General features: G+C 40.3%; 2 protein-coding genes and 1 long non-coding RNA gene across 5 annotated transcripts; 2 read left to right on the top strand and 1 right to left on the bottom strand.

The window, feature by feature from the left end:
- Positions 1 to 284: 284 nt before the first annotated feature.
- On the top strand, positions 285 to 13704 carry LOC132986662 (galactose-specific lectin nattectin-like). Of its 3 annotated transcripts, XM_061053210.1 has the most exons (10): positions 295 to 419; positions 499 to 589; positions 1424 to 1546; positions 1656 to 1685; positions 1772 to 1822; positions 1919 to 2010; positions 2745 to 2870; positions 3030 to 3126; positions 3613 to 3685; positions 13514 to 13704. In XM_061053210.1, the coding sequence occupies exons 2-9, from the start codon at positions 541 to 543 to the stop codon at positions 3681 to 3683; spliced, it is 639 nt and encodes a 212-aa protein (XP_060909193.1). In that variant the 5' UTR covers positions 295 to 419; positions 499 to 540; the 3' UTR covers positions 3684 to 3685; positions 13514 to 13704. The 3 variants fall into 3 exon arrangements, with proteins under 3 accessions (XP_060909183.1, XP_060909193.1, XP_060909173.1); XM_061053200.1 differs by lacking the exon at positions 13514 to 13704 and having other exon boundaries at positions 285 to 419; positions 502 to 589; positions 3613 to 4014; XM_061053190.1 differs by lacking the exon at positions 13514 to 13704 and having other exon boundaries at positions 296 to 419; positions 3613 to 4014.
- On the bottom strand, positions 2695 to 13618 carry LOC132986719 (uncharacterized). Its single transcript, XR_009675540.1, has 2 exons — positions 13514 to 13618; positions 2695 to 3685 (listed from the first exon to the last, which is right to left on the bottom strand). It is a non-coding gene; the product is annotated as an uncharacterized LOC132986719 (long non-coding RNA).
- Positions 9809 to 13704, top strand: LOC132986680 (galactose-specific lectin nattectin-like). Its single transcript, XM_061053222.1, has 9 exons — positions 9809 to 9929; positions 10009 to 10099; positions 11216 to 11338; positions 11448 to 11477; positions 11564 to 11614; positions 11711 to 11802; positions 12293 to 12418; positions 12578 to 12674; positions 13420 to 13704. Exons 2-9 carry the CDS (start codon positions 10051 to 10053, stop codon positions 13488 to 13490), a joined length of 639 nt encoding a protein of 212 aa, XP_060909205.1. The 5' UTR covers positions 9809 to 9929; positions 10009 to 10050; the 3' UTR covers positions 13491 to 13704.
- Positions 13705 to 14158: the final 454 nt, after the last annotated feature.

Here is a 14158-nt window from a genome sequence, read left to right as displayed (position 1 = left end):
AGCAACACTAGGATAAACAGCAGAAATTAAAACATGGAAACCTAAACGCTGAAATACAAAACTAAATAAGACCAAATCATGACAACATTAATCATTAAGTCTTTCTCTAATAGCACCGTTTACGTGCGGACGAAAGTGTGTCAGTCAGAATCATGTCAGACAGAATCCTTCGTTATCATAGTGCCGGAACATGTTTTATTATCAGTCATTTATCAGTAAGAATGTTTCTATCAGTATTTCCTTATTGGCCTCGATTCCCGCAAACTGGGGCACGTTGATTGAACACACTATGAAACAAACACACTCACGTTCAGCCCAAGGTCAAAGCTCAAGTTTAGGTGTGTGTATATAAAGAGCCGGACAACCTCCTCTTCATCACTCACCTGATACCTGAGCATCAGCAGATATTCAACTGACAGGTAAGACAGCTGCCTTCTCTCTCTCTGTCTGACTGTTCATGTTAACATATTCTGTAACTGACTTGTCTCTGACTCCCAGCAGGCCTCCAGTCACTTTATCATCCTCCTCCTCATCATCAACATGAAGGCTCTCCTGCTCCTTTCAGTTCTTGCTCTCACAGCTGCAGCGGGTAAGTTCATTTTGTTAATTTTTGCAACTTGTTCTTATAGATGTTTGTCAAAGATACACAGATTTTCCTCTTTTTGGATTGGAAACAAGAGCTATAATATTAATTATGTTGACTCAAACTGTGACAACCTGGCTCATAGATTGTGACAAAGTAGGAAGATAAGACACGCTGGCACGTTCACAAAAGGCAAAAATAACCAGCAGCTATTTGTTGGCAGATTCCACCAGGTGCAGCTGATCCTGCTGATGAGCCTCCAGCCAGAACGCACACTCACACAAAAATAATGTTAACATCTGTAGACACAGTTTTATGAATGAGTCAACCTGTAACCATCCCCTGTCACTTGGTGAAAGTTGGCATTGTCCTTTACTTCCCAGATGATAGAAGAGGGAGAGTGTGTGGGTGCGCATCATACATATAATGTGCAACACACACGTTTATTAAAACAGTTTTGAAAGCTGAGTCTGTTTTATAACACTCTTCGCGTTTGCTGCAAAGAGTTTTTCCAAACATTACAGCCGCAGGAATCAAATCTTTCACATATTTTTAATAACAAAAAGTTGTCTGAGCAGAGTGGATTGGAGTTCTTTTTACAGAGGGTCATAAGGTAGAAAAAGGCATGATGGCATGTGAAGAAAGTCTGTTTAAGGAATGTTTAAGAAACCGCAATAGAGATCAAAATTGAAAGACTGAATAAAAGCTGAGATTTATCTTGGTTTAAGATCATTTGGGTGATGTTTTTCATGCAATGGTTGAACAAACTTATTAAAAACCAGTTGTTAAAAGCAGAATAATAGTGGCAATAAAATAAATGAGAGATGACTTTCCTTTCAGATTTGGCAGATGTTAAACCTGTTGCAGATGTTGGCGTTGTTGCAGATGTTGAAATTGTTGGAGATTTTGAAGCTATTGCAGATGTTGCAACTGCAGTTCCAGAGCTGCAGGAGGACAATCAGTGTAAGTTGCTCCCACACATTAAACACAGTTGATATCTGACTCATTGTGTTGTGTGCGAGTTCTCTGAATCGCTCTCTAACACAGCTCTTGTTTTCTGTTCCTCTCTCAGTGGAAGAAGATGAACTTCATATAAATGAAGGTAAAAAGCTAAACACATGATTGTCTGCATCCTGATTCGATTATATTTTGATCCAAACATGACTCTTTTTTTGTCTCTACTTTTAGAGGAATATGCTGCCATGTTAGATGTTGCAGAGATCGATTCTCCAATTAATGGTTTGCTGTCTTTAAATATTCACTCTTCCTCTTCACTATGATTCTCTGATTTCTCTGTCAGAGTGATGATGTGTTGTTTCTCTTTGTCCTCTGCAGAACGTTTCTTCAGTTGTCCATCTGGTTGGGAACGTTACAAGAGCAACTGCTATTCCTATGTGAGCTCATCCTATTCCTGGAGCAGCGCTGAGGTAATTAACTATGTTCAATTCAAAGTTTTATTGGCAAAAATCAATGGGAAATGTGTGTGTGAAGGTGTCTGTTTGTTTTTCTGCCCTGGTGAGGACCATATCCTGAAATATTACTCACAAACTGGGACAGATTTGTTTGACAGGAAGAGTTTGTTGCTCCCATCAGGCAGTAGAGTTGCAGCCTGCTGATATGCCTGATTACATTTTGTGTTTTTGTTTTTAAAGATTTTCCCCGACAGTACTTTTTTTTTTACCCTACTGGTCACACGTGGTAGAGTGAGGTTGCTTTTGAAAATCATCTTTTATGAATAGTAATTGCTTTGAATTTCCCTCGGGATCAATAAAGTATCTATCTATCTATCTATCTATTGGTGTCTATGCACTTTGATTTAATTACATTTTGAATTGCTTAAAACTACAAGTGAACCCCTTTTAATGTGTGTGTGTGTGTGTGTGTGTGTGTGTGTGTGTGTGTGTGTGTGTGTGTGTGTGTGTGTGTGTGTGTGTGTGTGTGTGTGTGTGTGTGTGTGTGTGTGTGTGTGTGTGTGTGTGTGTGTGTGTGTGTGTGTGTGTGTGTGTGTGTGTGTGTGTGTGTGTGTGTGTGTGTGTGTGTGTGTGTGTGTGTGTGTGTGTGTGTGTGTGTGTGTGTGTGTGTGTGTGTGTGTGTGTGTGTGTGTGTGTGTGTGTGTGTGTGTGTGTGTGTGTGTGTGTGTGTGTGTGTGTGTCTCTCTCAGTCCTACTGTGCCGGTCAAGGATCTTCCCTGGCGTCTGCCAGTGATTTGTTTGAATACACTTTCCTCCAGTCGCTCACCAGCCGTGCAGGAGGCCAGACCGCCTGGATAGGAGGATACTACTTCCAGGTCATTAGCTTATCATACATAAATAATACAAAATATAAATATATTAATCAAAGTGTGTGTAACAGGTGACAGAAAAAACATAGTTGGACTACACTGTGATGTCTATGGACAGACAGATGTCTGCGGCAGGTTTAATTTACTGTGTGTTCATGTGTGCAGACCTGGAGGTGGGTGGACCAGAGCCGCTTCAGCTACACCAACTGGTACTCTCAGAACACTCCCAGCAGCTACCCGTGCATTTACCTCCGGACCACAGGTGAGTCACAACACCTCCATCTGTCACTTAAAGTTTCATTTAAGCTTATAATACCTCTGGATTACAGTAATAGTTTTATACATGTACAAGTGTTTTGACCTTTCAGGTTTTATAAACTAAATGATGGCCTCACATTGTTGCTGCCAGTTTGGCAGAATTAAATCACAATTTAGTTCACTTTAATTACACAACTGCAACACTTTTTTTCAAAAAAAGATTTGGATAGACCATTACTGATTTAACTTCAGGAAGTCAAGGATCTTTTGTGAAAAAAACCAACATGAATTTCATGCTTAGGTTTTAAAATTTAAGCTTTTACAAATACTTTAATGGTACTTTGCAAATTTACATTTATTCAGGTCATTGCATTTTCTCTGTCTCTTATAATACTACATGGAAAACTATCTTTGCTTTTTCATTGAAGAAACATAAACAATCAGTGTCATACCTTTTGTAATGTTAATGGTGGAACATTTTGTGTTGCAGGCGGCTGGTACAATAGTGTATGCAGTACTGGAAGGCCTTTCATCTGTGTGAGGAGAACAGACACCTGCTGAACCTGACAGCAGCTGATCTGAACTAGAAACCTCTCAGCCTGATGGAGTGTATCTTGAATAGGTGTTGGCACAGACAGCTTATTTGATCTTTTGGAAAACAATGAGCCTCAATCTGTCGCACGAGCTGAATGTTTTATAAAATTATGATTTGCTGATGACTTCATGCTGTATGTATGAAACTACTGTCTTTCTTTCTTTGTTAAGAAGCCACAGGTCCATTGCTGATTTTTTTTTTTTACTGAAGATTTTAAAGACATAAAAGTATGTGTTTGTGTTATGTGTTTTGTAATGTAAAATATGTGTGATGAATAAAGATATATATTGTGACATACTTTGTTTTTCTTGTCTGATTTGCTTACAGCAACATTAGCATGTGTGTCATTATGTTATAGTTTAAGAATATTAAAAAACATCTTTGCTTTACTAAATGTGTCCTGCCTGGTATCAGAATCCCAAGCTTTTCCACACCTGGAAATGTACATTGGTACTCAAACAAATTTATAGAAGTAGACCTAAAATACTTTTGCTAATCTCAATGGTTAATGCATTCAGAAGAAAAGACAATTTTATCTATATATTATTCGGTGTATGCTATGGTTCACAATCCTGGAAAAGCAACATATCTTTCAAACCGATTTTTGTTCTTCTTATTTGAGACTGTTTAGATGGATGAGTTATTCTGGTTTGAATTGTTGCACAAGTTATCAGTCATAAATGAATGTCTGGGAAGCAGCCTTGGAGGGTATGGCAAGCCATTTCAACATTAAAGTATTAGCCATAATAGCAATTGCAGATATCAATAATTGCTTTTTGACATGTTATACTTCCAAGCCGATATATATACACACAATGTAATTTTCACTAGTAACAATACTAATTAAAGATATCTACAATTAATTTCTCACCAGCCCGCCGAAACCTGAAAGGACTCTATGCTGCCCCCATCTCCTCCTGCTGCTATATCAGAGCATGATCCAGCCCATCTTACTGTACTGTTCCACCTGCTTCTTTAACAAGTTATCTGTGGAAAAACAAGGCCATACTCACACACATCACAACCACCAGAATAATCGGTCTCCCCACACCCAACCTAACAGAACTCAATAACAAGGCCATCACACGCCTTACAACCTCAATAGAACAGGACATCACACATCCACTGAACACTCACCTCACCCTACTTCCCCCAGGACAGAGGTATAGAGCAATGAGGTGCAGAAAGATCTTCCTGTCATTCCTGCCAGACGATGTTACAGTCTCAGCAAGAATCTCATCATGCCTTGCTGATATCTCTAAATAGATGCATGAACACCACCTTCGACTCAATCTTTCAAAGACTGAGCTCCTATCATCCCAGCCAGTCCCTCTATGCAACCACAGATCAATATCCAGCTTGGAACAACCAATCTCATGCCCACAAAGTCTGCCCGGAACCTGGGTGTCATGATTAATGACCAGCTAACATTTAAGGTTCAAGTGGCCTCAATTGCCCGTCATGTCGATTTGCCCTGTACAACATCAGGAAGATCAAACCTTACCTGTCAGAACACACTACACAGCTCCTGGTACAGGCTCTTGTGATATCACGCATAGACTATTGCAACTCTCTACTGGGAGGTCTTCCTACATGCACTATCAAACCCCTGCAGATGATACAAAATGCAGCAGCACGACTGGTCTTCAACCTTCCTTATGTGCAAAAATTCAAAGTCCGCGGAAACGCGGCTTCTGCTATGTCCTCCTGTTAGCTGTAGCATTAGCCGCATGTAACGCTCGGTTCTAGCCCCCCTCGATAAAAGTTTGTCAGTGCGGCATCAATGTCAGTGTGAGATCACTGATCTAAGTCCATTGGTTCGTGCCCTGCAGCTCATGTTGAAATTTCCGAGACGCGTGCTGGGCAACTGACCAATAACGACAGAGCGGATCGGCAGACCAATCAGAGCAGACTTGGCCCACGTGGGGTCTAACAGTGTGGGCACAGCAGAGCGTAGCTGACGGACTCAGAGCGGAGAGGGAGCAAGGAGGAGCAGTACATGAAAACAGACACTTTTTTCGAACTTTAGCTATTGTGAACGTACAAAAGTAGGAACATAGATTAAATATACGAACCCCAAAAAGGGCATAATATGGGCTCTTTAAGTTTAATTAAAATAGTTTTCATAAAAACATGACTTGGTTTTGACTCAGTCACTTATTTCTGAAAAATGTTCCTTGAAAGGGGGGGGGGGGGGGGGGTCATCTTAAAAAGAGGGTCATCTTTTATTTGTACAGGTGGGTAAATCAAAACTTTGATTGCTGTTAAAACATGAATAAAGATATTGCCTTTGAGTTAAGTTCATCAGCCAATTCCCTTAATAATTAACTTAAGCTAACATTAAAAGGGATACTTCACTCGTTGAAACAAGAGTCTGTATTGACATTGGGTCATATGTAGTAGAAATTTGAAATAAATTTAGAAGTTGGTGCCTTCTTGGCCGAGGAAAGAGAGAAAGTGCCTTTTTGGCTCATGTGGATGAAAGACACCAAATTCCAGAACGCACAGCACGACAAGCCACTTAATTACATTACCCACTTAGGAGATCAACTGGATTGCACCAATAGCTTCCAAGCAATATGGCTAACGTTAATGGTGCGTTCCAGGTGATCTCGTAAGTGGGATATTCCCAGTCGGAAGTCAACTGGAATGCCCCCTGAAGTCGTAATTATGACTCGGAAACTGGGAGAGAAAAAAAAAGTAGCCCACGTTCAGATCCAATATGGTTGCTACGTACATCGAAAGGGATGTTTGAGATGTAACTATTTAGTTTATTAGCAGCTTAGTCGTCTTTTTGTGTAATTAAATCAATCAGACCGATGGTATCGTGCAAGTTCTCTCTGTGGAGGTGTTTTCATGTTATTTTCAGTCAGAAACTATCACGAAGTGTGTTGTTATCGTCTGGTATTAGCTAACAAAACACAAAAGGTACTCCTGGACGCGTCCATGTTGCTTTTCAGACTTCCAACTGGAACACAGTTTACTCGGGTGGACGTCATTGTCACGGCTCGAGAAAAGCAAGAGGAGGACCCAAATGCAGAATTAACAAAAATATTTAATTAAACAAAGAGGCAAACAAAAACTTACTTCCAAAAATCCAAACAGGAGAAAACAAGGAGCCACAGGTAAACTGACACATGACAACCAACACCGACAAACACATACAATGAACTGACACAGAAGGGAAGAAACACAGAGACTAAATAGACATGGGGTAATCAGACACAGGTGAGACTAACGACACAGGTGAAGACAATCAGGGCAATCAAGGCAGGGAGAAACACAAGACCAGAAACACTGAGGACAATACAAAATAAATCATGAAACACTAAAGACACACAGAACTCAAGAGTCTAACAAAACACACTAGAACACAGAGATACACGAGGATAATAAATGACAAAATAAAACAGAAAACACTGAAGACAAAACTAGGAAACCATGAACACTAGGAAACATTAACACACAAGGGAAACAAGCAACACTGGGATAAAACAGGGAAACTCAAACACAAAACCAAATCATGACAGTCATTCCCAGTTCCGAGTTCCGAGGTAAATGGAACGCAGCACAAGTTTTGATTCTGGGAGTGAGGTCCTACCCACTGATCTGTGATAGGTCTGTAGCTTCAGTGGTCGAAAATATGAGGAACTAGCATTGTAGTTTCATCCCGCTAACCACAACAGCCGCCAATGACGCTGCGTCATCAAAAGCTCCTTTTCAGACTTAGAAATACAAAGAATTGCGTGCCAGATGCTGGATATCAGACGTTGACACAGAGCTCAACGACTCTTCTTCTTCTCTGTCTCCAGAGTGAACTAAACTTGGTTCTCGTTGACCAAAAATCTCCCACTCAGTTAGCGTGTCAGGCCAAACACTATGGCGTTTTACTTCCTTCAATTAATTAAGTTGATATATTATCTTAGGTTTGGGAGCAGTACTCTGCCCAAACCACACCTCAATGACAAGCCTACTTATACTGAGCCAGCCCAGTCCACCCTGTTTGTCTCAGTTCTTTGACCACACATAGACAGAACTCTGATGAAGACCTGTATGATGAACTGTTCGAAACCTGTTATCATCCACCCATGGAACAGCAGTCAGACATCAGTCCAGCATCCTAGCAGAGCCATTTGCAGTCCGCAGTGAGCATACCGCAGCACCGCCATCTCCATTCAAACTCCCCGAAAAAAATCTCACCAACTCGCAGCGGATCCCAGGCCTCATCTCCACCATCAGTGGGACACCCAAACCGAATAAGCCACAGGCATAGCCACAGCACCCAGACCCAACCCTCTTCTTGCTGCTTTCACAGTGCAGAAGCCAGCTACCCATCATGGTGCTGTATGCCTGTCCCCAATCTAAAAGAGAGTTCAGCATCAGAGACTAAACCGTCGATCACCTCCGATCACCTTAGCTTCATACAGACGCTGTCCCTTCCATAGGCTTTGATGGCTACTATGGAGGAAGATGGTCGCTTCCATCTGGCCCCAGAAATACATACTATGAACTCTGAATCCCATACTCCTTCATCTGCCCTTCATGAGCTCTACCCGATTATCATCATTGAAATACTTTTGGGGCATGAATGGTCAAATAAATCCATACTCCTACACTCAGATATCACAGCCGTTGTCAAAATCATCAACAAAGGCTGTCTTCATTCCCCAGCCATCATGCTGTTTCTGCGCTGACTAAGGTCACTCTCATCACATCACCAGTTCATCCTCAGGGCAGCCCACATTCTGGGTTACCACTACACCATTGCTAATGCATTGTCTCTATTCTCCTTTCAGAAATTCAGATTTGCATCCCTCATCAGTCCCACCATTTTCAGCCATTCTTAACAGCTGCCAGTACATCGCCTGCCTATTTAACTAGCTGGAAATGCTTAAAGCATATCACTCTGCATACCAGTCATATTTTCCATCTTTGGACATTGCGTCCATCTGCAACTTCATCATCCATGCTCATTCCATCCATAAATCTGGTCCTCCACTATTCAGACCTATCTAGCCAGAATTAACTTTTTTATCCAATCAGCTACTGCAACCCCATTGCACTTCTGTCTCTCATTACTACTTAATCACATTGATCAAAGGTCTAAGGAAACAGGAACCTGCGGTTGCTATCAAGCACCTTCCACTCACCTCTGACCTTCTCAGCCTCTGCATCCATACATTACATTCAGGCTACTCACCCCCTACAATCAATTCCACTCTCGAATCCATGTTCCTTATAGCTTTCTGGGTTCCTCGGATGCTCTGAATTTCCTTCAACTTCATCCGTCTGCAATCCATCCCACCATCCTAAGCTATCTGACATTACCATCCACACTTCAGAGTCCCTCATATTCACACTCCATCAAAGTAAAACAGATCAGCTGGGAACCTCTACCCCACCTACATCTTTCGCCTCGACTCCTATCTCAGCCCATACAAGCCTCTGATAAAACAAATCAACACTAGGTATGCAGCTCAGGCGTTACCTCATGAACCGCTCTACATCACTGAGACAGGAATATGATAAACATTTTCACAAGATCCTGGACACTATTCTTTCCTTTCATCTGCATCAGCGCAGCGTTCACAGCAGCCAGACTAGGCATCTCGACCAAACCATCCGAATCCTTGAACCCTGGTCATCTCAAGCATATCAGTCAGTCCATCCTTCCAGATATACAGTATATTCATCTGTTAATTTTATTTTTCATTGATCATTTTATGCAAATTTGTTCTTTATCATGTGTTTTACACCTGTACAGCCAGGGGTCAACTGAGGTTGTTTAAAATGTTCCACTTTGACTTTGCATTTACTTTCATTTCACTTAGCACTTACTGAGCTTTGAGTTTTTTCAGAGTGTTTAATAATGACACATTAATCATTAATCAAGTCTTTTTCCAATAGCACTGTACGTGCGGACGAAAGTGTGTCAGTCAGAATCATGTCAGACAGAATCCTTCGTTATCATTAGTGCCGGAACATGTTTTATTATCAGTCATTTATCAGTAAGAATGTTTCTATCAATGTTTCCTTATTGGCCTCGATTCCCGCAAACTGGGGCTCGTTGATTGAACACACTATGAAACAAACACACTCACGTTCAGCCCAAGGTCAAAGCTCAAGTTTAGGTGTGTGTATATAAAGAGCCGGACAACCTCCTCTTCATCACTCACCTGATACCTGAGCATCAGCAGATATTCAACTGACAGGTAAGACAGCTACCTTCTCTCTCTCTGTCTGACTGTTCATGTTAACATATTCTGTAACTGACTTGTCTCTGACTCCCAGCAGGCCTCCAGTCACTTTATCATCCTCCTCCTCATCATCAACATGAAGGCTCTCCTGCTCCTTTCAGTTCTTGCTCTCACAGCTGCAGCGGGTAAGTTCATTTTGTTAATTTTTGCCACTTGTTCTTATAGATGTTTGTCAAAGATACACAGATTTTCCTCTTTTTGGATTGGAAACAAGAGCTATAATATTAATTATGTTGACTCAAACTGTGACAACCTGGCTCATAGATTGTGACAAAGTAGGGAGACAAAACAAGCTGGTAAGGTCAAAAAGTAGTTTTATTTACAAAAGGCAACGATAAATCCATAGTGTCATGTAGGTCATTGGGGATAGTATGTTAATGTGTATGTGCTAAACAGAACAAAAGCTAAAGAGTCATTGTCAGATGATGGTTCTCCAAACCAGAGCAGTGCCAGTCGACCAGAACCAGAGCCAGAAGAATCAGGGAGTCACAGAGACTCAGCAAACCAGGGCCAAAGAGCCAGAGAGTCAGAGGGTGAATGAGAGAAACCAGCAGCTCTTTGCAGACAGATTGCACCAGGCCCAGGTGCAGCTGATCCTGCTGATGAGCCTCCAGCCAGAACGCACACTTACACAAAACTAATGTTTACATATGTAGACACAGTTTTATGAATGAAAGTGAACCTGTAACCATCCCCTGTCACTTGATGGTGAAAGTTGGCATTGTCCTTTACTTCCCAGATGATGGAAGAGGGAGAGTGTGTGGGTGCGCGTCATACACATAATGTGCAGCGGGTGACGTCACACACACAGGTGTGATTAATTTGGTATAATGCTCCTGATCCGAGGTAGATAGTCACAAGGTTACAGGTTTACTGAAATTAAACAAAATAAAACAGCAGCAAAGCCAAAGACACCCAGTGACCTGGCAGGATTGTCACAACACACACATCCAAGAAGGTTGATGCATTAAAACAATTTTAAGCTGAGTTTCTTTTCTAACACTCTTTGCGTTTGCCTCAGAGTTTCTCCAAACATTACAGCCGCAGGAATCAAATCAATGTTTGAGAGAAAGCAAATGAGATACAAATTGAAAGACTGAATAAAAGCTGAGATTTATCTTGGTTTAAGATCATTTGGGTGATGTTTTTCATGCAATGGTTGAACAAACTTATTAAAAACCAGTTGTTAAAAGCAGAATAATAGTGGAAATAAAATAAATGAGAGATGACTTTCCTTTCAGATTTGGCAGATGTTAAACCTGTTGCAGATGTTGGCGTTGTTGCAGATGTTGAAATTGTTGGAGATTTTGAAGCTATTGCAGATGTTGCAACTGCAGTTCCAGAGCTGCAGGAGGACAATCAGTGTAAGTTGCTCCCACACATTAAACACAGTTGATATCTGACTCATTGTGTTGTGTGCGAGTTCTCTGAATCGCTCTCTAACACAGCTCTTGTTTTCTGTTCCTCTCTCAGTGGAAGAAGATGAACTTCATATAAATGAAGGTAAAAAGCTAAACACATGATTGTCTGCATCCTGATTCGATTATATTTTGATCCAAACATGACTCTTTTTTTGTCTCTACTTTTAGAGGAATATGCTGCCATGTTAGATGTTGCAGAGATCGATTCTCCAATTAATGGTTTGCTGTCTTTAAATATTCACTCTTCCTCTTCACTATGATTCTCTGATTTCTCTGTCAGAGTGATGATGTGTTGTTTCTCTTTGTCCTCTGCAGAACGTTTCTTCAGTTGTCCATCTGGTTGGGAACGTTACAGGAGCAACTGCTATTCCTATGTGAGCTCATCCTATTCCTGGAGCAGCGCTGAGGTAATTAACTATGTTCAATTCAAAGTTTTATTGGCAAAAATCAATGGGAAATGTGTGTGTGAAGGTGTCTGTTTGTTTTTCTGCCCTGGTGAGGACCATATCCTGAAATATTACTCACAAACTGGGACAGATTTGTTTGACAGGAAGAGTTTGTTGCTCCCATCAGGCAGTAGAGTTGCAGCCTGCTGATATGCCTGATTACATTTTGTGTTTTTGTTTTTAAAGATTTTCCCCGACAGTACTTTTTTTTTTTTACCCTACTGGTCACACGTGGTAGAGTGAGGTTGCTTTTGAAAATCATCTTTTATGAATAGTAATTGCTTTGAATTTCCCTCGGGATCAATAAAGTATCTATCTATCTATCTATCTATTGGTGTCTATGCACTTTGATTTAATTACATTTTGAATTGCTTAAAACTACAAGTGAACCCCTTTTAATAAGAGTGTGTGTGTGTGTGTGTGTGTGTGTGTGTGTGTGTGTGTCCCTCAGTCCTACTGTGCCGGTCAAGGATCTTCCCTGGCGTCTGCCAGTGATTTGTTTGAATACACTTTCCTCCAGTCGCTCACCAGCCGTGCAGGAGGCCAGACCGCCTGGATAGGAGGATACTACTTCCAGGTCATTAGCTTATCATACATAAATAATACAAAATATAAATATATTAATCAAAGTTTGTGTAACAGGTGACAGAAAAAACATAGTTGGACTACACTGTGATGTCTATGGACAGACAGATGTCTGCGGCAGGTTTAATTTACTGTGTGTTCATGTGTGCAGACCTGGAGGTGGGTGGACCAGAGCCGCTTCAGCTACACCAACTGGTACTCTCAGAACACTCCCAGCAGCTACCCGTGCATTTACCTCCGGACCACAGGTGAGTCACAACACCTCCATCTGTCACTTAAAGTTTCATTTAAGCTTATAATACCTCTGGATTGGAATACATGTCTTTTTAGCGAAGTAAGAAAATATTTTTTAGTTGTAACCAGTGGTTTGACCTTTCAGGTTTTATAAACTAAATGATGGCCTCATGTTGTTGCTGCCAGTTTGGTAGAATTAAATTAAATTTTAATTCACTTTAATTACACAACTGCAAATATTCACCTTCTATATATGTCTAAAAACCGATCACTGTATCTAGCATGTCACACATCAGCTGAGAACTAATTTAGTCATGCTATGAACCAAAATAAACAGAAATACACTGATTATATTACCACAAACAGATGTGAAGTGCTGAAATAACTATAACATGAAAGAGATTTGTAAAAAGTCTGAACTCAGAATTTAGCATGTCAATCTGCAAGATGAGAAACGCAAACATTTAGAACACTTTTAAAAAAAATAAGATTTGGATAGACCATTACTGATGCAACTTCAGGACATCAAGTATCTTTCATGAAAAAAAAAAAACATGAATTTCATGCTTACGTTTTAAAATATAAACTTTTACAAATACTTTAATGGTACTTTGCAAATTTACATTTATTCAGGTCATTGCATTTTCTCTGTCTCTTATAATACTACATGGAAAACTATCTTTGCTTTTTCATTGAAGAAACATAAACAATCAGTGTCATACCTTTGTAATGTTAATGGTGGAACATTTTGTGTTGCAGGCGGCTGGTACAATTATTTATGTAGTACTGGAAGGCCTTTCATCTGTGTGAGGAGAACAGACACCTGCTGAACCTGACAGCAGCTGATCTGAACTAGAAACCTCTCAGCCTGATGGAGGGTATCTTGAATACCTTGAATTGTGTTGGCAGACACAGCTTATTTGATCTTTTGGAAAACTATAAGCCCCAATCAGCCGCACAAGCTAAATGTTTTATAAAATGATGATTTGCTGATGACTTCATGCTGTATGTATGAAATTACTTTCTTTCTTTCTTTCTTAAGAAGCCACAGGTCCATTGCTTATATATTTTTTTACTAAAGATTTTAGAGACATAAAAGTTGCACTTGAAATCAAAATATTTGTTATGAATAAAGTACTTGTGACGTACTTTGTTTTTCTTGTCATATTTACTTACAGCAACATTACGATGTTTTTCATTAAAGTTCGGTTATAGTTTAAGAATTTAGAACATCTTTACCTGATAGATGTTTGCCACTTGGTGTCAGAATCACACGTTTTCCACATCTGGAAATGTACATTGGTGCTAATCAAATATGTCAAACAAACTTATACAAGTAGACCTAAAATACTAGCTAATCTCAATGGTTACTCGATTCAGCAGAAAAGACAATTGTACTTATCTATTATTTGTTGTATGGTATAGTTCACAATCCTGGAAAAGCATCAAAGCTTTCAAACAGAGTTTTGTTCTTTTCTTCTCTTATTTGAGACTGTTT

Source organism: Labrus mixtus, chromosome 2 (genome assembly GCF_963584025.1).
Source record: "Labrus mixtus chromosome 2, fLabMix1.1, whole genome shotgun sequence".
NCBI lineage: Eukaryota > Metazoa > Chordata > Actinopteri > Labriformes > Labridae > Labrus > Labrus mixtus.
Note: the sequence above shows the minus strand (reverse complement) of the source record. Positions and strands in the feature narration are given on the sequence as shown.